Source organism: Misgurnus anguillicaudatus, chromosome 2, assembly GCF_027580225.2.
Source record: "Misgurnus anguillicaudatus chromosome 2, ASM2758022v2, whole genome shotgun sequence".
Classification (NCBI taxonomy): domain Eukaryota; kingdom Metazoa; phylum Chordata; class Actinopteri; order Cypriniformes; family Cobitidae; genus Misgurnus; species Misgurnus anguillicaudatus.
The window spans coordinates 5,308,575-5,333,039 of record NC_073338.2 but is presented as its reverse complement, the minus strand read 5'-3'; the positions used below and the strand labels follow the sequence as shown (position 1 = coordinate 5,333,039).

Genomic DNA, 24,465 nt, shown 5'->3' with positions numbered 1-24,465 from the left:
AAACATTTTTTGAAGGGTTGGCATCTGATTAAAGAAACCAAATAAATATTTACGGTACAATGCAATACTCCATAATAATAAATAAACATAGATAATAAACAACAAATAATAATATTAATCTAAACTATAATATAAAATGCAGAAAGCATTTTGCAGTGGGACAAGTCCTAACTAAATACGGAAAAGAATATTTCATTATGAACAATTTTAAAACATTTAAAAAGTCATTGAACAATAATAAAAATATTATAAAAAATATTAGTGCACATCGGTTAAAGATCATTAGCCTAAACAAGCTTCTGCTACAAATTCGAGTCATTCTATAGGTGACATTTCAGCACTTCACAAACGGATAGCGACTCGTAAGTAGCACTTAAAACCCAGCTGCGAGTGATCGTTTCACGTGCATCTTTGGGATACGCACGTAAATGAACGACGAATGTTCGTTAAGTAGCTCGTAGAAAGCGCTCTTAAGTGCTAAGTTCAATCGTTATCGGGAAACCCGGCCCTGGTCAAGTCTTGAAGATTTTGATCGCCTCACAGATATAGGTTGCTTTAAAGAAGCTCAGATCTTAAGTTATCTTAAATCATGTGTACATCGCTCTGTACTGTACATACTGTGGCTCTGAATTTAAGGACAAATGTGTCAGGCATCAGTTAACTGAGTGTTTGGTGTTTAACTGAGGTTTGTTAATGTAATGTAGGTCAGGGCTATGTTTTGCAATAGAAAACTTACACACTGTATAATGCACATTATTTTTTATTCAACTGTATTGTAATATATTTTAAAATAGGATGTCATACAGTACTGGGTTGCATTGTTTCATCTGATGCATGCTGCTAAATAGCAAGTGGTGTTTGGTCATACAGTTTTATTTTATTCTTAAATAAAATGATTAAATAATGCATTGAGATGATGTTAAAAATTAAAGTTGATATCATTTCAATGTGGCAACACACTGTTAATGAACACATTTTATTATAAGAAGCAGTATTCCAGTAAATGTGATCCGTTGTCAAATGCCGTCAGTCATCCGTGTTTTTCGTGCACGCAGGGCACCACAGTAATAATTGTGTGATAGTTTTCTATTACAAATATCGTCCGAATGTCGTCCTATGAATTTACTGTAATAAATTCATGTACATAAGCATGTAATTCAACACTAGAGTACAAACTCGTGTGCTTCCAACACAAAGTGACATCACAGGAGGCGGGGCTTATTAACCCTCCCCTCAGAAAGCCTTATACGGAAATAGTTTATCCACAAACAGTTAGTTAGCTATTAAATATTTGTCTAGGAAGACAGAAATTGATGGTGTACAGGAGAACTGTATTGATCTTATTCTCTGTAATGGCCAATAATAGGAATTCTTATTGTAGGCATTGATATTGGTGCTCATAATGAATTTTGACGGGATAATATTTGCCACATTATTGTATAATGTACCTTAAAGGATTGTTTTTCAGCATACTGTGTATAAATCATTTGTATCATATAATGTGCAATAAGTGAAGGAGTCACTAATACTGATAATGTGAACATTTAATAAAAGCTTTATGTTAAGCATTTTTGTTTTTTGTGTGAATATCCAGACTGAACAAAACTGAAAAGCAGTTATTTAGTGAGTTTTCTTATATAATATTGTGTTGAATTGAACAACTCAAGGTTGACCTGCCGCCTGTGTTGTGCGTCATTAGCAGCTGTCACAGCAGGTCTGTCACTGGACGGTCATAAGATTTAGGAAAGACTTCCTGACTGTTGTGTTAATACAAATGATGTCGGACTCGTTGTTACATTCTGCAATTGTACTATCATGTCCTAGTACGGTTTCTCCTGCATACAAACTAAAGCAAATTCTTTTTTTAAATCCTCTTCTCGATCCAGTTATGATCTCAGCTATCAACAATAAATGTTTATATATTTGTTTGCTGAATGTAAGTCAAAGTTGATAGAAGAAAAAAGAAATGAGATTGCTCTAAAGTTGTATCAAACCTCTAATAATGTACGTATATGACCTAAATGATCATTCCATTAGTAAGTTAAGACTGGTAAAGGGATAGTTCACCCAAAAATTCTGTCATCATTTACTCACTCTCATGTTGTTACAAACCCGCATGAACCAAACCGTTTGTGGACCCCTTTACCTTCCATAGTATTCTTTTTTCTATGGAAATCAATGGGGTCCACAAACGGTTTGGTTACAAACATTTCTCAAAATATCTTCCTTTGTGTTCATCAAAACAAAGAAATTTATTGGGGTTTGTAACAACATGACAGAATTTTCATTTTTGGCTGAACTATCTCTTGAAGATCATAAAAGGAGGTGAAGCAATCATTTCCACTCATGGACTCTGAATGTGTTTATATCCCTTACCGGGATATCGACTGACTTTAACACTTTGAGCAGGCACACACAAAGTATTGTATTTCTGAAGCACAAACAGTGGTATATTCAACTCACAATTGAGGATATTTTCTAGCAAGCATTAGCTATCATTTCACCGTCTACACTGTAAAAGTAAAACGTTTATTATTATTTCTAAGTGAAAATTTTAAGTTGAATAAAATTAAATTTTTTAGGTGTTACCAATTGAAGTACTGTAAGTTGAACCAACTTTTCCCTTTTTACAGTGTAGGTTATTAACTATAGACCCGATATATGAGTAACCCACTTTTAGCCAAACGATACGTGTCGTTTTAAAATAAAATATAATAAAATAACCTGATGTATGATATTTCATCATGTAGTAAAGTCAACACTCTGTAAGAAGTTAAGAAGCATGAAGTTAAAATAACTTCTTTGAAAGTCAATTTAACGGACAATTTTACGTTTTGATGTCAAGTCGACATAATTAATAAAAACAAGTTGAATTTGTTTAACTTAATTTGTTAAAACTTAAAATTCTGTGTTAGTTTGACAATACGGCTGCATTTTGTTACACTGCAGTGAGTACAAGGTGTTTGCTTTGATTATTTTATTTTATTTAGATTTAATTTGGTTAGACCTCTTTTACATTTTTAATGTTAGCCTTCACTGTAAGAAATTCTTTGCTGTCTTGAATTTTTGTTGTATCAACAAAGAGATACGTTGTTATAAGAGATACGTTGTTATAGTTAAAATATGTCAACTTCAATTATAAGCTCATCTCTTGTCAAAATAAATATTTGTAAGTTAAAAGGACTTGTAAATCTGAGTTGATACAACAAAAAATGTTACAGTGTTGTTTTATCCTGTAGAATTGCCACTGTAACCCCTGTTCCAAAAACAAATAGCTTTGACCTTGAGAATTTAAATAATTTTCATCCAATTTCAAATCTCAAATCATATTGTTACTTCACAATTGCTCTCCCATCTGTCTGTAAATAATCTTTTTGAGCCTCTTCAATCCGGCTTCCGAAAAATGCATAGCACTGAGACATTAGTTAAAGTTACAAATGACTTATTGATGGCTTCCGATTCAGGATGCTTATCAATACTGATTTTGCTTGATCTCAGTGCAGCATTCAACAATATTGATCATTGTATCTTACTCACCCGTTTAGAGCCTGTCTTTGGTGTATCTGACACTGCTTTAAGCTGGTTTGAGTCCTATGGATCGCAAACAGTTCGTTTTGTTGAATGGCTGTAGATTTGAGGTTGGTGTGGTAAAATATATTTTATATATCTATTTTAGGCCCTCTGCTTTTTACATTTTGTCTTTACATTTTTCCTCTTGGCCAACTTTTGAGGTCTCTCTTGGTCTTAACTTTTATTTTAATGCTGATGACACTCAGATATACATTCACTCAAAGCCTGAAGTAAATGCTGCTTTTTCATTTCTTTCTAACTGTATCACAGAAATCATAAAATGGATGTCTGTTAATTTCCAATGTATAAACAGTAATAAGACTGAAGTGATGCTTATTGGTTCACCCCACCAGTTACGCAGAGTGGAACCTGTAGCTTTTCATGTGGATGGCTCCGTCATTCAGTTCCAAAACACTTGGGAATAATATTCAATCCCGATTTAACATTTGATCTTCACGTACATAATACTGTTAAAATTTCTTTTTTTCATCTTTGAAATATATCCATATTACGGTCCATGCTGAGTTTTCCGGTGGCTGAAAAATTAGTTACAACCATGTTTTTTTTCTAGAATTGATAATTGTAATGCTTTACTAGCGGGAGCTTCAAAATCTACACTGAATAAACTACAGTGAGTTCAAAACTCAGAAGCATTTGGGTGATAAAGTGTCTCTTGTGGTTTATTATGTAATGTATCTTAATGTGTTTATTTTATGGTTTCTAAGTGTTACTCTTAACTGTTTTTTACTACTGTTATTTACTTTTTCTATTATACCACAGGTCTGTTAAATGCTGTATTCTGATTGGCTGAGAAATGTTCTGTGGGTATGCATTAATTTCTGATAAACGCACACCTAACTTGTCAATTTTCTAAAAATAGGCACCAGAGCAATCTTTGTGGTAACCGTGGTATAAGAGGAATAATTGACTCCGGTCCTTTGAATTATTTGAAAATAATGCACACCCGCAGTGTAACGGCATTGGCCCGTAATTCAATGGCCCGTGGTCAATTATTCCTTACTTAATTTTTACTTCCGTTGTTTTATACTTATGTTATGTGTTTTTATCACCATGCCTATTTTATACATCTTATTTTTTATATTTGTGTTAAGCACTTTGAGACATGAGTTTTAAAGGTGCTATAGACGGTTTGATCGGACGCATGGGTGCTTACGCAATACATGTCTGGATCCGAACTTTACTTCCGGTTTAGTTTTTTTTAATGTTCTGACTAGTTGCTAAGCTGATCTCTTGAACAAATGCCTCGTCGAAAATAACAAATGTTTTGGTTTCCTAGATAATCTATGTGTTGTTTTTTGCTTGTTATATAAATAAACTACATTTAAAGAACTTTGTTGTTATTTATTTACCGGAAGTTACGTGCGGACCACGACAGCCGCTTGTTTATGTTGTTACTGCTGAAACCGTCTATACAAAATAAAGATATTATTATTATGGTGTTTGGACAGGTATTAGACATCTTTTAAAAGTTACATTTCTTGTTGGGTTGTGTCAGGAACGCACCTATGATGCTGTGGATGTAGGCATTGGGTTTTGGATTGAGTTGAGGTGATGGAGTAACCAGTATCAACTAAATATTAAAATAATTAATCACTAGCTTATATCTTATCCATGCCCATTATTTGATTTAAATTTATTTTATTTCATGTTTTTAAATGCAATATAATATTATTATAATTTTAGGGGGGCTGATGCTATAACGAGGGGGGCTGCAGCACCCCCTTCCCGCGCGCTACTGTGTCTGGTATTTGTTAGTTGCATCAGAAGCGTTTGTAGCATGCTCACACACACATCTTGCCAAATATAGCACTAAGCCACATCTACATGAGCTGTTTTAGTGTGGAACTTTTCACCCCACACAAGGAAAATGGTTTCCTTACCCTGTGCCAAATTAAGGAGTCAAGTAATTGGAAACAATTTATTATAGAACGGTCAAGTGTCTTTAATAGCATGTGACCATTCAGACTTTGACTATGTGACCTACAGCCACATGTGTTGATTTTAAGCACGTACATGCAATCATAATGCATACATGACTACTAACAGACATGAATTAAATTGCGGATGCTACCGTAAGTCAAAAAACAGCTCTGATGAAATGGAAAAGTTTTTACAGTCAGCAGGATCTCTCCAGTTTGAAATATCAGATTGACACATACACATGTACTTGATGATATTGAAGTTGAATTATCACATGTTGGATGCTGTTCAGACTGCAGTTCACACAGTTTATACAGAGTAAATGAGGGTAGATGATATTAATAAAGATATCAGAAACCTCAAGAACACATTTTGTCTTAGACCTGATATCGTGTCATACAATCAGTGAAAGTGCATAATGTGGCAATGTCTGACAATTAAAATGAATTGTACCACTACAATAAAACACAATTCTTCAGCCTACAAAATACCATATTGCACTATAATGTAAATTGTACCTCTATTTGGAAATGTAATTTAAAAAATGATAGAATCAAACCAAATCATCACCAGGTTTTTTGTAATATATTTTTGGGCACAGCAATGGGGACCATAAAATATTAACTCATCTCATTTGTCCCTGACAACAGTACGCATTTACTTTGGCCACCTTGAATTTGCTTTATAAATATTTATTGTTTTATTTATGTGTTGTTGTGGGTGTTATCATCACAAAAGGTAAAAAAAAAATTAAATGAAACGAAAGTAATAAGTGAATTCTAATAAAAAATGTTTCATACAAGATAATGATAATGTAGAAAAAATGTGTTTGTTATTTATTGTTGACTTGTTATATGCTTTACAACAACAAAGCGAATCAAAGTTCGTTTTATTTTGAAACGGGTAAGTTGTGTTACTTCACAGGGCAAAGTCCCTAAACCACGTGATAAACTCGCTACGCGCGTGCGTTAATGTATTCATATGTTTGTAAACAGAATTACCGTGTCTACTACGTGTTTTAAAGGTTTGTGTTTTATTTTAAAATGAGTAAGTTATGGTAATGAATTCCACTGGCGTGGTTCGACGGGTTATTTCCAGTCTTTAATTGCCTGCCCTCTATGAGGTGCCCCCGGTTGACTCGACCTGCCCCATCACGCAGACAGACAGAACGCGACAGCTGCATCGCTGGACCGCACCCCTCATGTAAATCTAACGAGGAGAGTGAAGCGCCGATTGGTCGAGCGCGATCGTCGGTGATTGGTTCCTTGAGAGTGGCGTAATTCGCGAGTCATCAGCATCTTCGTGACGTGCGCGGGTCGCCTATATATATTGAAGCCGAAAGAGAAATCCATCAATGAAATAGTAGAGAGGTAGACTCTGGGAGAGAGATACACCGACAGCATTCCCGACTATATTGACAAATACAAGACCAACAATTATCAGAATGAAGTTTATTATTGGAATTGGAGGGTAAGTGTTGCCTTTGCTCTTTATATGTGCGATCTATTGCATGATGTCATCGTTTAATGTGTGCCATGTGTCGTTTACAGCGTGACAAATGGAGGGAAGACAACGCTGACGAATAGACTTTTAAAGACTTTACCAAACTGTTGTGTAGTACATCAAGATGATTTCTTCAAGGTATGGATAGAACACTTTAAAGTTGTCTAAAACATAGATCTGTATATTAAGTATATTTTTATCATATAGTCTATATTGTATATAGACAGCAGGTATAGGACATGTAGGGGTTCTTTTTATTGTATGTGGTTCCTATGCTGGTGTTCTCCTGGGCAGCCAACCTCAAACACAACAAATGAATGCCTACTAATGCTCCTAAGATGCCTTCAAGTCTAGCAGGCATTCATTTGCAGCTCCTAATTTCACTAATATGATGCTCTTGGTCATGCATTTATCACTATATGGCATGCAAGAAGATCTGGCTAGCCTTCACCAACACTAAAGCCACAAATACTCTCCAATGCTCATACTCATAAAGGCTAGCTGCAGATACACGCATACACACACATTGTCATCAAAGCTTCAGATATCTCATTGGCAACATGCTTGTACAGATATTTCAGTAAAATAATTGCAGTACACTTGGAGAAATGAAGTTCCCCTCATGATGGGGTTAACACATGACTCAAATTGAAGATGATATAACTGTAGCCTGAGGGCTTGGCATCACATGTCCAGGTGGGACCAGCACTGCGTGAGCGATCTGCACCTTTTGTTTTATTGGTCACTGTTATTGCAGCCCCAAGATCAAATAGAGGTCGGGGACGACGGCTTTAGACAGTGGGATGGTAAGAATGGCTTTCGCTGTGGGAAGAGAAACAGTAATGTATTCCCACTTTTCCATGTTTGATTTGTTTTTTAAACCCTGCAAAACTTTCTCTTACAAGGCAAACGTTTGGACATGCTTAAACGATTTTTGAAACAAGTTTGTTACAATAAGGCAGTTTTTGGTTACTACATAATTATAAAGTTTTCATTTTTGTATTTTTCTATTGATTATGCTACTTATTAAAATGAGAGAAATGGTAGTAACGTTTGAAGTAGGTGTGTCCAAACGTTTGCCCGGTAGTGCAAATGTGACTCAACTATTAACATCCCTAAAGACAGAAAAGGAAATAAATTAAACAAAGATTGAAAGCGTGATGTCTTACTTTCATATTTCCATTTTTCTGGCATGTGAGACACGTCTTCTCTTTTCTGTCGTCCTTGTGTAGTGATTACCGCCTTAGATATGGAAGCTATGGTGAACACAGTTAAGGGATGGATCGAGAACCCGGTCAAGTTCGCCCGCTCTCATGGCGTCACCGTTTCAGCCATCCAAGATGGCTCAGACCCTCAAAGCGAGATCCACATCCTTATTGTGGAGGGATTTCTGCTTTATAACTACAAGTAGGTGGTTTGATTTTGGCAGCGAGTCTTATCATCTCAGTTCCTTTCCATACAATGCACCTGTAAAGTTGTATCGTTTCTCGTTTACAGGCCTTTGCTTGATGTCTACAGCAAGTGTTACTATGTGACCATTCCATACGAGGAGTGCAAAAGGAGAAGAAGGTGAGATTTTTTTTCTAGAAGATCAGATGTTTGTAAAAGAACAGATTTTCGGACAAAGATGTTTTTTTTCTTTCAGTACGAGAACCTACACCGTTCCTGACCCTCCTGGTCTGTTTGATGGCCATGTTTGGCCCATGTACTTGAAACATAGAAAAGAGATGGAGAATAACAACATTGATATCCGTAAGTCACCAATCTTGAAATACAGACAAGTTCATTTATAATTTGTTTATTAACACTTAACCGCTTCAATTTATGTCTGTAGAATATCTGGATGGGATGAAATCCAAAGGAGAGATCTACAACAAAGTTTATGAAGACATTCAGAACGCCCTGTTGAATATTTTATAGGTAAGACACTTTTAAGAATCTTTTATTTATTTCTAAATCATTATCATCACAACAAGTGTTTTATATCTCTTTGTCTCTTTCTCTTTCAGCATCTCCTGTTAACATGAAGATGTTTGTGTATAGAATTGTAAATAGCATTGTAGTAGATATGCCATCTGCTGCTGTAAATATGATAAAATATTAACTTATTTTACAATTGATGGCAAAAGCCTGGAATTTTGTATTGATCTGTGTAACTTTATTAAAAACTCATTACCCTCTGGACTGCCAGAGACGAACATTGTATGGCTGTCAAGACTTTGTTTTCAGTTTACAATATGAAAACAATATGAAGAGTTTCGTTGCAAAACGAGATAACCACCATTTTTTTAATTGTTCAGAAATCTCGTTTTTTGGTTGTGCATTCCAATTAATTTCAATGCAACTGCAGTTGGTTTGTTTTGATTTAAACCTTCATAACTTAAAAAATACAGCTAAGTAGCACCGTAAAACAAAATAATAACATGATAACATAATAATAAACATGTTTTGACAAAAATGTTAAAAAATGGATTTATCTCGTTTTGCAACGAAACTCTTCATATTTTAACACATTATCTTGTAAAATCATCTTGTAAAATGTCTGGACTGTATTATCTGTTCATATAAAGCATTGCATACTTAATTTGGTAACTTCATCAGTTTTTTATCTTTAAAGCTAATGTAAGCTTAATGCAATATGCATATACAAACATACATTCATGTACTGTAGACCATCACACTTGTACAGTATTTATCAATAACACTTTATTAACCAATATTAAAGATATCAAGGTTATATTTTTACAGAATGTTCTTTATGTTCGATTATTTTATGTAGAAAACAGTAAATCACACAAAGACCTTAGCTAAAGATCATAATGCAGAAGACAATGACGATTAACATCTATGTACCCTGTATGTACTGTAGTTACTAAAACGCTGGTGTCCTTGAACAATTAGTGAGTTAGTGATGTCTTTTTGACATTATTTTGTATTTAAAAAAATGTATATTCTGTTACATATTCATGCAACTTTTTACCCAAAAACAATATACATGTCTAGCAATGTGTATTTATGCTCATGTTGAATTGGCTTTTCAAAAACCATCAGAAAATGTGACATGATTTTTGGTAAAGGAATATAGTTCCCTTAAGCTGAAAGTTACTTTATATAACCCATTTCATTATTGCTTCCCCAAGACAGTTTGCTTTGTTGTCTTCCTCACTTTTGTAAAATGCTGAGATGTAAATATAACAAAATGAAAATCATTGCGCCCTGTTTTTGCAGCAGATTTTGTGTATAACATCACTTCCTGACTTTAGTAAAAAAAAAAACTGCACGAGAAAGATGAAAAATGGGCCTTTTCTAAAAATATTATAAACCCACCATTACAATAATCATAATCATTTTTAGTTAATAGCAGGCACTTTTATCTAAAGAGAAAACTCATAGCATATCAATTCATTCAAAGAAGTAGATCTACCATACTAAATTTCATCAATTTAAATATCATTACATAATATCAACAGGTGTACATTCAAAATGCTTGATACATGATATGTGACCCTGGACCACAAAACCAGTCTTAAGATGCACAAGTATATTTGTAGTAATAGCCAACAATACATTGTATGGGTCACCAATATATTCATTCTTTTATGCCAAAAATCATCGAGATATTATGTAAAGATCATGATCCATAAATATATATTTTGTAAATGTCCTACCGTAAATATATCAAAACTTTATTTTTGTGAGTGGATGACTTCGTTTGGATAAAGGCATTTTCCTAGTAACCTCAGATGCCAGAATTTCATATACGACTGCAAAATGTAAATGATACAAATCCACATTGAGCCAATGGCATTTCTCCAACTGGCTGAAGTTGCACTTTTAGGAGCTGACAAATATTTCCAGACACACCAGACAAAATATTGATTTCAATCTTACATGTTTAGCAAACATATCCAGCCACCATCACTGTAAGAGACAGTGCCAGAGCTGAGGAAATGGATATGTCTGAGTTTTTATTATTATTATTTTTATTATTATTATTATTATTATTATTATGCCTCAATTAGAAATACACTTGAAATGTTTCCCATTAAATTGATTAGTAATAGGAAGGATTCAAATATTATCATTGTAATACGATGTAAAAAGTGCATTGCTGTATTGTGTCACGTGAGCTTCTTATATGACGCATTGTCAGGAGATTAGACACGTTGACTGTGTGTGTGTCAGCTGGGCGTGAGGACTTAAATTTAGACAGCATACCTTCAGTGTCAAGAGGAAAGGAATAGTGTGCAATCTAAATAGATGTGTACCCTCTGATCTCTAATCAGTTGTGCCCGCTCACAGCCAAGTCACACTGAAGCACTGAGTCTTGGCCATGTGCCTGGACCACGAGGTCAGGCTGGGGGAAAGGTGAGAACGTCTCTAACGTCAAGGTTTGTCACATACACCAAAAATGGTAGCGGAGACGCAGATCAAGTTTCGCTTTATTTCAGTTGAAAGTCACGAACAGACGTGTGGATTGATATACATGTACATTTCTATTGGGAATTTAAAAAAAATACATCAAGGTGTGTAAGAGGACATGTCCAATGTGCCTGTCCTATACAGGACAATGAGAGTTTCTCCAGTTCTTGTTAGCTTCATTCCATATTTTCAATCATTTACATTTATGCATTTTGCTTTTATCAAAAGCCACTTCCAGTACATGCAAGCTCCACATTTTATCAGTATGTGTGTTTCCTGGAAATCAAACTCATGACCTTTGTGTTGCTATAACGATACGCCACCAGCTGACCTCCTCAGTAGAAGACCATTGAGTTAGCATTGCAAAAGGTCATGGGTTCGAACCCCGGAGAATGCATAGAGATAAAAATGCACAGGAAGTTGCTTTAGACAATAGTGTTTGTTAACCGTATAGATGTAATGTCAATAAACTACAAGAACACATCATATAGTTTCAAAGCACCTCTCTATGAGGTCGTACGTGGAAATTAAGGCAAACAAACTTTGGCTACTTCATTCATAAAGGTTACTGTAATTTAGTCTATGGTAACTGTTGATGTCACATGACCCTTCAGGAAGTGATGTATGCAAGGGATTTTTTTATGGGGTGAATATGTTTTCACACACCCTCATAACTGAGATTGTTGACTAGAGACACATGCTGTCCCACAGGCAGCTGTAAATGTGCGAGGAACATTTCACACATATGTTAGATAACAGTATCATTTCTGTATCTGTCAGAGACTTAAAATATAGTGTGACACTTTCCAGCAATTAAAGCAATGTCATTCTTTTATATAACTCATTTCATGTGTGTTATCCTAACTCATTTAGAGAGTTTATTTACAGCATCTAGATTTATAGTAAATCAAGTCATAAATGGATAAAACTTTTAATTGTCAGACTCTAAGATTTATGAAATTGGAGTTATATATCTCCACATTAAATTACAGAAACACTTTGTCTTTAATAATAACTGATATCTCTTATTATTTAATGTGTGTTGTGCTGAATGTGTGTCTACTTTTAGATAAGACCCACAGCACATCTTCTTCTATTACTAAGTGGAGAGCACAATTTATTTTTAGTTTCACCAGATAAGCATCTCAAATGTTAATAGCAGGCCATGTTAACACAGGCATATAGATCTCCTTGTGTGAACCAACAAGGCATGTTCCCATTTATGAGGATTATACGTATTTATATATTTGGAGGATGTGTGTCTGTGAAGGATATTCTTATGAAGACACGTGTCATCACATCTTGTGGAATTTAGGTCATGGGGTGATTTTTAATCAGCAACAGACATATGTTGGACTCATATCTCAAAGTAGACATGCAATCATAAAAACATGTTGTCAATGGTGTGAAATGAATACGTTTTATGACCATCCTACCTTTTCAAGTAATATCAGGCCACTTACCAAGTAAAATCATCACAGGATAATTCCTGATTATACCTGCTAAAAAGCAACCTACAGTGGTGTCTATTGATGCTGGATAGTTATTTTGGGGGTGGACACTTATTGGCCTGTCTGGCTAGAAGACCAGCTAGTTAAAATCAGACCAGCAAACTACTTCAGCCAGAATAACTCTTGTTTTATTCATTTTAATGATCAGCCTAGCCAAACCAACATCTAGAAAATAGGCTCTATTTACCAATGGACAAAAATATCAAAGGACGTATTTTGAATCACATGTGCAGTTTTATCCTAAAAAACCTAAGACCTGTTTTGTGCCACAATTACAATTCGATAGCAAAAAGCATTCAGTGGCGCATTGGAGCGCTATTGTGTTTCTGATGCGCATTTGGAGACGTGCGCTTTTACGCACACAGCTGCGCACGGCAAAATGAGATGAATAAACATTTTGACCATTGACATCTTGACCATTGTCGTTTTATTCTTCCATGTATATCCATGTTTTGCGATTCGCTCCCACTTTTATCCCAAGCATTTTATATATTCCATGATTTACAAGGTCGTTTGAACAGCTCCTTGAAAGGCAAAAAGGCATTCCTCACCTGTTTTCTCGCCATCAGAAGTAAATGTGTAAAGGTGACCTTCAGCCCTAATTTTAGGGACTATCATTTAGATGGTAATTCCATGAAGAGTATTTTTTCTTTACGTGGCATCGGGTGTGTGGATATTTATATTCCTTTTGGGATTTCTTGTGCTCAAACCATTAAAGGCCATCTTCACAAATCGCACAAAGATCAGTGCGGCTCTGGACACCTAGATTTACGAATGAAATAATTTCAAAGCGTAGCAGCATTAGTTTGTATCGGGAGGAAACACGGGGAAGATTTTATTTAACAAACCAGTGACAAACAAGCAGGTGCGCCAAAGACATTGAGAGTTTATTTCAATATTACACAAAATGTCCAAACCGGTGGAAGCAACGGTTGTGATTGTTTTTACACATTTTGCACTTTTATACACACAAGTAGGCTACGCTATAAAAGACTCAATGTAATGTCAATACTTACTGTAGTCTAAACTGTATCTTAGTATCTTCGGCTGAGGGTAGTGAGTGTCTTGTGGCGAAACAGATTCACTGGTCTGTGTGGTCTTATAGAGTCTGATGCATGGGGCGTTTCCACATCTGATCGGATCTATTTTTGCTCGTGGTGTCACACGAGTCTATGGACAGATCTTGCCCTATTTGGCATTCAAAGTCCAAGCTGTAATTCCCCCGCTGTGTAAATGAAATACGAGCCAGCGCGGACTGGAGTGTCACGCGCAGGGATTTTACGTTTAGCATTTTCTATAAGAAAAGGACTGTGGTTGTAAAGAGTTACCTTTAATATAAAAAAAATATATATATATATATATATATATATATATATATATATATATATATATATATATATATATATATATATATATATATATATATATATATATATATATATTTGTTTGTTTGTTTGTTTGTTTGTTCATTTATGTAATAGGCTATATATATATAATTTTTTCTCTTTTTTTTGCTCACATTAATAAAAAACTTTACCTGAACTAAAACATATGAAGTAAATAAGACAACAGTGCGCAGATCTTGTGCACATACATGAGTGCGCACCATGAACAAATGATGCGCAGTGATTCTGTTTTATCTTATTCTACCATCAGTAGGCCTATATACATTTTAAACAGAGGCACATCGGGGTTGCAGTCATTCATGGTAGGTGATTACTGCCATCTTGTGGACATCAAAGTGCAGCTTAACATGTGGAGCAGTTATCGGGTGCGTTCGAATTGATGTAAACTCCGTAAACAAGTGTTTTTGATGATGTTTTTACCAGTTCTATAACTTTTTTTTAACCTTACTGATAAAAGTAAGGGCACTCTAATAATCTGCTAAAAATAATACAAATCGTAACAGTTTCCATCTGAGCCATATTTACCAGTATAAACTCACAGAGATCACCCACATGAAAAAATACTGTAGTATACTTTAGTACTTACTATAGTAAACTGTAGTAAATTATAGTATATTATAGTATTTTCTACACATGTCATAGTATTAACTATATTAAACTGATAAACTGTAGTAATTACTATAGTATACATTAGTTCTTACTATAACTATAGTGTATTGTAGTGTACTAGGATATTATAGTATTTACTAGAGTAATTTCCTATAGTAAGTTTACTATAAATAACTATAATATTTTTATTGTAGTATGGTTCAATAACACTATAGTATTTACTAGAGTAATTTTACTTCATTTTATATTAATATAAATTACTTTAGTACTTTTAATACAGTTTACTGTAGTACAACCTTTAAATCCAAAAAAGATAATCAAATAACATACATTACATTTAAAAAATGTGTACAGTTAGTGATTAATAGTGTTAAATAGTGATAAACCTTATTCAATAAAAGGGACACAAATCTGACCCTAATCTGTGAAAAGTGTCAGAAAATGTAACTTTGTGAGCCTGAGCCCGGGGAGGAAAGAGTTAAACATTATTCCATAGTAAATCCTGACTGTGCATGCGCAAGTAAACTCTAACACTGTGATAAATGTCTCCGTCCGGTGGGTTTCAGCCCGTTTCAAGTGACTTTGGGAAAATTCGGACTATGCCGCTGACGCACTCCAGAATCCCACATCCACTTGGAGAGATACTACAACTGGGGATACTATTTTAATTTTTTTGTGGCGTTTCGAAATGTATCCTAAGATGTCCAAATTGACTTTGTTTTTATATTTATTTCAATGTCTAAATAATTTCATTAACGCACAGCAAGCTGCGCCCTGGAGGAACCGATTTCAGTGGGTGAATAACGGCCAGGTGTTCAGTTTAATGAGCACCGGGTCAGAGTATCAAGCACCGGTGCCGTCCAGAAGACAATCCAGAGTTTTTCTGAGCAACAACGGAAATGCTATGCGTGACAGGACAGTGCATATGCCCACGGGCGCATCAAATTCTGCGCCGGACAGCGGCACAAACGCGCATCTGGGACCGGACAGCATGCAGTATGTAGTCGCCAACAGTCGCGCACCTGGTGCCAGGCAAGTGCAGATGCGTCAAAGGGCCAGGGGTCCTCCAGGAACCAGAGCTAACGGGACCATCCTGCCGGAATCTTCAGGCTCTGATGTAAATCACGCAAGGAGAGCATCGTCTGGTGCCGATATCCAACAGGTACCTGCGCCAACTGAGAGCTCCAACACTTTGCCAAACTCTGATGTTGCCAACGTGATGAGTCTCACCAGAGCGCCTGTTTCAAATGTTCAGACAGAGCAGGAAATTACAACTGGTAATATGGGAGATGATCCAAGACACAGGAATACGATCTTTTACAACATTTATCCAGGCAGTGCAAGAGCAGTCATTCCCCGTCGTCCCCCGCCTGGTACCGGGTATGGTACCAGATATTTCCACAACGGTAAGCTGTGCGCAAATGGCGAATTATTTTTAGGCATTTTATAGACGCTTTTGAATTTATGAGACAGTCTTATCGTGACTTTAATTATCTTGTGTTCGTCTGCAGGTCTTCCAGACCTCGTACCAGACCCGTATTCGATCCAGGCGGGCTCCTACATCCAGCGCGTTCAGATGTACGCGCTTCGGTGCGCGGCGGAGGAGAACTGCTTAGCGCGGTGAATATCACATTTAACGGTTTCAGCCCTTTACATGAAGAAAATATGTGTCGTTTCAACCCATGTTTGAGTAAAATATAGACTAACCGTTGGTTTAATTTCACCTAGAACACGTCTATTTGAACCTAACCTTGGGTTGAAACAACTCAGCATGTTTTAGAATGAATGTAGAAAATCAAAATATCAAAGTGGCATTTATTTATTGTACTTTGACACTGTGGTTGTCAAAGGTGTGGAACATGCCTATAGTTAAATTTTTGCGTTTTTTATCAGTATGTGTGTTCCCTGGGTTCAAACCATCACCTTTTATGCGCTGCTTACCCAATGCTCTACCACTTAGCTCTGATGATTTGTTTATAATGCAAATACTTTCAGACATTTTAGGTGTGATTAAAGTATAAAAATAAATTATTTTGAAAATAATCATTTGTATAAGGTTTGTTAATAAAATAAATTGTAGCCTCATTTGAATGTATTTCAACTGTTCTTCTGTGTAAATGGGAGCGCGACCTCCTATGACCTGTTAAACATGCACTTATGTTGTCATCCCTATCTTTTATTTCGGAAAGGTCAGCATACAGACCAACAGTGAGAGACATTGACTACAGGGTTCTTCTACGGTTCCCACAGAAAGTGAGAAACATGGGAACATCTGACTTTCTCCCAGTCAAACCCACACATGAATGGGAGTGGCACAGCTGTCACCAGTGAGTATTTATTACAATACTAGTTCATTATGAATGCCAATTAACATACGTTAAATTGGTGTATGTGTATTTCACGACAATAATTTAGCAACAATACATAACAAGATTTGGATGTTGTCTGATGAGGTTAAAACTCTGTTGTGGTTTTCGAATTTTGCTCTGCGGTTGTTAAAGTGTTACAGGTGGTTGCTAACTGGTGCTTGTGTGCCAACTCATACACAGTAAGGTTTAGTATTTACATTTGGTAGATGCCTTTTTATCTAAAGTGACTACTTAGGAATCAAACCTATCACTTTTGCACTGCCAATGCTCTACCAGAAACATCTAGTAAAACTGTAAGATAACTTTAAATATGATTGCTGCTTATGAATACTTATTTACTGAAGTGCAATATCAGGTTGATCCAACTTTATTTCACAGACACTATCACAGCATGGATGCGTTCAGCAACTATGACCTCTTGGACATCAACACCGGCCTGAAGGTTGCTGAGGGACACAAGGCGAGTTTCTGTCTGGAGGACACAGGCTGTGATCCTGGAATTCACCGGCGATATGCCTGCACTGCGCACACCCAGGTACAAACCTATATGTGTTATCATTCATTCCACAATGCTAATGAGACGTATTTGTGCTCTTTGAATGTAAAATTCAAAATGTTGTGTTTAAAGGGTTTGAGTCCAGGCTGCCACGATACGTACGCAGCAAACATTGACTGCCAATGGATTGACATCACTGACGTTCCTCCTGGGAACTACATTCTGAAGGTATGACAGCTTGTCTGAAGATTTATTTAGATTTGTTTATAAAAGAAATCCCGTGATGTGACGTTTCTTTTGCTGTACAGGTCACAGTCAATCCAGACTACCTGGTGCCCGAGTCAGATTTCTCCAATAATGTTGTGCGATGTGATGTCATTTACACTGGCCTTTATATTCAAACACGAAACTGCATAATAACGGGGTGAGTAAAGATATCTACACAATGAAGGGTTGATTCGCTCCAAATCTCATTCTTTTGTGGAGACTTTCAGTTAAATGTTAACAATGCGTTTCAACAGTACATGCAGTTAAAGTAAATGGGTTCTTCTTTTGTGTTGCACATAAGATTAAACTTTGAAACAACTTGAGCTAGCGTAAAGCAGACCATTAAACATTTTTGAGGTGAATTATTTAAAATGGATATTCATTATGACTGCAATGATCTAAAGTAAATGTGTTTTCTCTGTCTATTTTTCAGGAATTACAGCCATTGATCTTTATTTCCAGTTGCTGTTGTGCTTCTATAGAGATTATTTTAAAAGTCCTTTTTAAGGTTTTGAGTAGCTTTAAACATGTCATGAGAGTTTTTGGAATAATATTCAATGACAAATGGGTCTATTTTAGATGAGTTTGATATTGTGCCCTTGTGCGAGCAGTAACATTTACATGTGTAATATTAGTCAAACTATTGTGTTTGTAATGTCTAAAATATAAAAGTGTAATTTTTTATTTTCAACAGTTTAAATTAAGAATGATAAATTATTAGATTAGGTTTTTATAGTATGTTTTTATAATGCTGATTTTTAGTTTTGTATTTATTGCATAAATTCTAAAATATAAACGTTTTGGTAAAGGGATAGTCCACCCAAAAATGAAGATTTTGTCATCATTTACTCACCTTCATGTCCATGTACTGAACCTGTGAGTTTCTTTATTCTGATGAACACAAAATAAGATATTTTGTTAAGTGATGGAAAGCACAGTTGACAGTATACCTTCCATAGTATTTATTTGGTCTACCATCATCTGTGTAGTTAATATCATTTATCAGAATGTCTTATTTTGTGTTCAACAGAATAAAGAAACGAATACAGGTTTAAAACAACACGTGGAGAGTAAATTATGACAGACTTTTCATTTTTCAGTGAACTATCCCTTTAAAAAAATGTATTGTGAGTTTATAGTGGCTGAGTGTGACTTCAGTTCAGACCACTATGGTGTATATGTAATTGTCCAGCTGTAAGCCAATATTTTGTTACAGTAATTTGAAAGCTATGTAGTAATATACAGATATCCATGTTTGTAAGAGTCTTTCCTGAGTCCTGCATTTTGGCTTAATACAATAAACAGAACATGTAAGATGGAACATGAATTGTGAGTCTTTTATCAACTAAAACCCAGAACTTAAAAAAAAGTTTAAAGCCAGACACATGTCATTATTACACTGTAAAACCTAAACGTTAACTCAACTCAAACCATCCAAGCAAACCACTTGCATTAGTTTTAAAACACATACACCTGAGCACTGTGAACTTAAATAAATTGAGTCATATGCAGTTATGCACCCATAATTATTAAGTTCACACTACTTACATATAAGTGCATAATTGCACATGACTCAAGTTCACAGTATTTAAATGTATATGTTTTAAAACTTAAATGGCCTAATGCAACCGGTCTACTTAAAAGGTTTGAGTTAAGTTAACTGTTAGGTTTTACAGTGTACAGCTTAGCATTATGAAAGAAAAAGAAAACCAAAAACATTAAAACACCAAGCATGATGACACCTTCATGCTGTTAATATTTAAGATATATCATAAGAATTTGTCTTTAAGACTTCATGATTAAAATTTTTCTGGGTAATTGTTCCTTTTATTGGAGCAAATGTAGTTTATAATCAGGATTTTTTTCATTTAAAAAAATACTGTACTGTCAACCATTGCATTTAAAGGATTATTCCACTTTCATAAAAATTCTGATAATTTTTGCCAGTGTCAACCAATATGTTAATGTCTGTCTTTGTTCAGTCGAGAAGAATTTATGTTGTTTGAGAAAAACATTTCAGAATGTTTCTCCATATAGTGGATTTTAGTGGACCTCAACAGTTTAAAGTTTCAGTGCAGCTAAAGGGCTCTAAACGATCCCAACCGAGGCATGAGGGTCCATGTGATGGGCCAGTGCGAGCTTATGTAATGCATAATCATGGAAAGGTCATGTGTGACTTATGTGAAACTACTTCTCCAGTGTTTACAAGTGTGAAGAAAGAGGACCGTTCAGATGTTGTTGTATGTGTAATACTAATTAATGTCTTTGTTTCAGTTTATTGTTTAAAATGGTCCGCAAATGTGCGTTTCACATATGTAACGCTTGACCTTTCAATGTGATTACGTAATACGTAAGGGCACACTGGTGCGTCACACAGATGCAAGACGAGAAGTTGTGGTTTAAAAGTTATTTTTGCAAAAATTATGATTGTTTAGACCCTTTTAAACACGGCTTAAGCGATGTTTAGCTGTGATACTTGAGCTGTGAGGCGGTTGGTTGTTGTGATACTTGTCCCGCCCCTTCTCCACTGTAATTGGACGGCCTTGTGAGAACTGACATTGACGAGCTGAGCTTTTTACCCAACGTTGAATCTCTTTCAACTCTCAACTCTCAGCGCCAAGTGCGGAAAAACCGCCGGGCCCCTGGCGTAAAAGCTTTGGTGTGCACACCCCTTTAGATTGTTTAGAGCCCAGTGAATCTGCACTGAAGCTGTAAAATGTTGAGATCCACTAAAGTTCACTATATAGAGAAAAGTCCTGCAATGTTTTCCTCAAAAAACATAATTTCTTCTTGACTGAACAAAGAAAGAGATACAGTAAACATATTGAATGACATGGGGGTCAGTAAATTATTGAGATTTTTTATGAAAGCGGAGTAAGTTGCTTCATATCAGTTAAAAACCAGAAGCCTCTTAAAAGAGAAACCTCTGTCAATGGTTTCAGATGCTTTGCAGGAGGATTTCTGAAACTTAAATACCCCAATATTTTTGTTTATCGAGTGCCTTTCGTGGGGTTTTATCGTTCTGGAGTCTTTATTTGTTAAAAGTGTTAATGTAAATAAGACTGGTCAGATAAAGTTCCTCTGAGGTTTACAGCCGTAGACTTTGTGACTTCATCAGGTTGATAGGAGAATCTCTGCCTGTTTACTGACAATGACCTGTGAAGACCGAGCTGAGATGTTATTAAACCTCCAGCCGTGTGTCTGCCAAACCTGAATGAATGAAGAAATGAATGAATGAATGAATGAATCTCTCTTTTGTGTTGATCTCTTCCTCCTCTAGATTTGCGGTTTCTCTATAAACAGGATATGGAAGGTGAAATGTTATGGCAATGATTTATTTATTCTTTTATTCCAAAATCATCTTCTACTCTACAAAGAACCCACCTGTGTTCCTCATGCAAAACATTTACATAAAAGCTCATTTACAATAACACCTTTAAATCTAAAAATAAAGGTGCTTCACCATGCCATAGAAGAACCATTGTTGGCTAAATGGTCCCATCTGAAGGATTATTAAAATGTAGACTTCCTAAACTAAAATAAATGTAAGAGCTGTCCAAACTGAAAACCGCTTGCACTGAAATATCTTAAAATCAGTGGCAGCCAGTGACTTCTTTATTCGAGGGCGCACGATGCGAAGTTCGTCACAACATGTATGTATTTTTTTTCAAAATATGTGTTCCGTGCGCTGAGTGAACCTATGTGCATCACGTGTCCCGTCAAAACAAGTGCCTGCTGCAGACGCGTCAAAAGGGTTTATGATAAAAGAGACGCTCGCGTTTGCCAGATATTCACATAATCTCATGTGTAATCACAATTTACTGTTAAGGGAGTGTCTTGTGTGTATGTTGTGAACGTGAGCGTCTCTTTTATCATAAACGGTTTTGACGCATGTGCAGCAGGCACTTATTTTGACAAAACACGTGATACACATGGTTAACTTGATGAAACAAACACATATTTTGAAAACATGAGCAACACACATGACACTCTGAACACTTATTTTGAATTTGCGCCCCCTGGAAAAGCAGTCACAAGCCGCCACTGCTTAAAATACATCAGTGCCCTTTGTTTTGCCTCAAAATGCACGCCAGCAATGTTTTTAGTAAGAAATGATTGGTAAAACTAGTTATACACTCACCTAAGGATTTTTAGGAACACCTGTTCAATTTCTCATTAATGCAATTATCTAATCAACCAATCACATGGCAGTTGCTTCAATGCATTTAGGGAATAGAATCTCTTGAACTCCAAACTGAATGTCAAAATGGGAAAGAAAGGTGATTTAAGCTATTTTTTTGAGTGTTGCATGGTTGTTGGCGCCAGACGAGCCGGTCTGAGTATTTCACAATCTGCTCAGTTACTGGGATTTTCACGCACAACCATTTCTAGGGTTTACAAAGAATGGTGTGAAAAGGGCTAAACATCCAGTATGTGGCAGTCATGTGCGCGAAAATGCCTTGTTGATGTTAGAGGAGAATGAGCCGACTGATTCAAGCTGATAGAAGAGCAACTTTGACTGAAATAATCACTCGTTACAACCGAGGTATGCAGCAAAGCATTTGTGAAGCCACAACACGCACAACCTTGAGGCAGATGAGCTACAACAGCAGAAGACCCCACCGGGTACCACTCATCTCCACTACAAATAGACAAAAGAGGCTACAATTTGCACAAGCTTACCAAAATTGGACAGTTGAAGACTGGAAAAATGTTGCCTGGTCTGATGAGTCTCGATTTTTGTTGAGACATTCAGATGGTAGAGTCAGAATTTGGCGTAAACAGAATGAGAACATGGATCCATCATGCCTTGTTACCACTGTGCAGGCTGGTGGTGGTGGTGTAATGGTGTGGGGGATGTTTTCTTGGCACACTTTAGGCCCCTAAGTGCCAATTGGGCATCTTTAAATGCCCCAGCCTACCTGAGCATTGTTTCTGACCATGTCCATCCCTTTATGACCACCATGTACTCATCCTCTGATGGCTACTTCCAGCAGGATAATGCACCATGTCACAAAGCTCGAATCATTTCAAATTGGTCTCTTGAACATGACAATGAGTTCACTGTACTAAAATGGCCCCCACAGTCACAGTTATCCTATCAATATGGGCCAACATTTCTAAAGAATGCTTTCAGCACCTTGTTGAATCAATGCCACGTAGAATTAAGGCAGTTTTGAAGGCGAAAGGGGCTCAACCACAGTATTAATATGGTGTTCCTAATAATCCTTTAGGTGAGTGTATTTTCTAATTAAACTAAGGCCTAGTCCTGGTTTAAGCTAATCCCTGTCCAGGAAACCACCCCATACAGTATAAAAACAGGACTCACGGTATCTGGATGAGAGGTGTTTTATCAGTTTTATTAGGAAAAACAAAGCTCATAATATCACGACTGACCAGTCAGACCAATTTATCTGGTCAACCAGCTTCACTAAAGAAGTCATACAGGTTGACCAACTTCATCAGCTAGGCATTATTCATCCATCTGTTTAACCAGAATAATCCAATTTGCACGGACACCTATAGACTTTTGGGAAAATTTAGGAAAAATATTTGTGAACATGATAACATGATTACACTTCAGATGATGTCATAGACTCAAGAGAATAAGAAAATAATGTAATCCAAGTTTAGCTGTAATGAGGAATAAGAATAAACAGAGAACAAGACATTTATTCTGGCACTTCTGAGTTATTTTCTGTCAGAATAGATTCTCTGTGTTTTTGAATATGTCTGGAAAAAGCCATTTCCTCTTCTCTCCTGGCCTGTGCTGGCCTAATATTGACTCTGAAATGACATGAGTTCTGCTTCTATACTGTTTATAAGACAGAAAATGGGAAAATAAACAGCAACAAATTATTTACCGTCTCGCTTGGGTCAATGGACGAGCTGCTGAAATAAATCATTCTTTATTGTCAATTAACAGAAGGATCTTTGTGAAAACATAATAAGATTCTCGTTTTGCACAGACTATTAAACCTATTTTGATGCTAACTGGAGATCTTCCATTCACATTTAGTCAACGGAGGAAGAGCTTCTGTTTTCAAAGCAGTTTGCTCCTCTCAAATATGTCACGCTGGTGAAGAGATGACTGTTTGTACAGCTGCAGCAGAGGACATGTGGTGAGAGTCCATCAGTATCTCCAGAGCGCATGACAAACGCAGAGACGTTAATGAAGACATCCCAAAATCAATTTATTTTAACGACAGTCAATAGAACTTATATCACATGATGTTTATTTTTTGTCTAGACTTATTAATTCATTAAAGATACACATACAGCTGAGCTCATAAGTTTACACCTCCTTGCAAAATATTTAGTATTTAGCATTAAATTGCAAATCTAGTACTGTCCTTAACAAGCTATTTCAC

The 24,465-nt window shown here is 36.0% G+C and overlaps 2 protein-coding genes and 1 long non-coding RNA gene across 4 annotated transcripts; 2 read left to right on the top strand and 1 right to left on the bottom strand.

Annotated features, from left to right (window-relative positions):
* The first annotated feature begins 6,370 nt into the window (after window positions 1–6,370).
* On the top strand, window positions 6,371–9,217 carry nmrk2 (nicotinamide riboside kinase 2). 2 transcript variants are annotated; one of them, XM_055201230.2, is made up of 8 exons: window positions 6,374–6,981; window positions 7,062–7,152; window positions 7,772–7,820; window positions 8,247–8,421; window positions 8,512–8,583; window positions 8,660–8,766; window positions 8,849–8,934; window positions 9,024–9,217. In XM_055201230.2, the coding sequence occupies exons 1-7, from the start codon at window positions 6,956–6,958 to the stop codon at window positions 8,932–8,934; spliced, it is 606 nt and encodes a 201-aa protein (XP_055057205.1). In that variant the 5' UTR covers window positions 6,374–6,955; the 3' UTR covers window positions 9,024–9,217. The 2 variants fall into 2 exon arrangements, with proteins under 2 accessions (XP_055057206.1, XP_055057205.1); XM_055201231.2 differs by lacking the exon at window positions 7,772–7,820 and having other exon boundaries at window positions 6,371–6,981.
* Window positions 9,218–11,444: 2,227 nt separating this feature from the next.
* LOC129441550 (uncharacterized) lies at window positions 11,445–14,281 on the bottom strand. Its single transcript, XR_008643476.2, has 2 exons — window positions 13,964–14,281; window positions 11,445–13,709 (listed from the first exon to the last, which is right to left on the bottom strand). It is a non-coding gene; the product is annotated as an uncharacterized lncRNA (long non-coding RNA).
* A 1,328-nt stretch (window positions 14,282–15,609) lies between these two features.
* loxl5b (lysyl oxidase-like 5b) lies at window positions 15,610–19,408 on the top strand. The gene is made up of 7 exons (XM_055203914.2): window positions 15,610–16,368; window positions 16,474–16,582; window positions 17,152–17,289; window positions 17,710–17,866; window positions 17,960–18,055; window positions 18,136–18,251; window positions 18,528–19,408. Exons 1-7 carry the CDS (start codon window positions 15,651–15,653, stop codon window positions 18,541–18,543), a joined length of 1,350 nt encoding a protein of 449 aa, XP_055059889.2. The 5' UTR covers window positions 15,610–15,650; the 3' UTR covers window positions 18,544–19,408.
* Window positions 19,409–24,465: the final 5,057 nt, after the last annotated feature.

Excerpts from the sequence above, each read along its gene's own strand:
- loxl5b (XM_055203914.2), top strand. The coding sequence starts at position 15,651 with ATGTATCCTAAGATGTCCAAATTGACTTTGTTTTTATATTTATTTCAA. Across the intron at positions 16,583-17,151 it reads GAGGAGAACTGCTTAGCGCG|GTCAGCATACAGACCAACAG; the intron begins GTGAATATCACA and ends TATTTCGGAAAG. Across the intron at positions 18,056-18,135 it reads CTGGGAACTACATTCTGAAG|GTCACAGTCAATCCAGACTA; the intron begins GTATGACAGCTT and ends TTTGCTGTACAG.
- nmrk2 (XM_055201230.2), top strand. The coding sequence starts at position 6,956 with ATGAAGTTTATTATTGGAATTGGAGG. Across the intron at positions 6,982-7,061 it reads TTTATTATTGGAATTGGAGG|CGTGACAAATGGAGGGAAGA; the intron begins GTAAGTGTTGCC and ends TGTCGTTTACAG. Across the intron at positions 7,153-7,771 it reads ATCAAGATGATTTCTTCAAG|CCCCAAGATCAAATAGAGGT; the intron begins GTATGGATAGAA and ends CTGTTATTGCAG.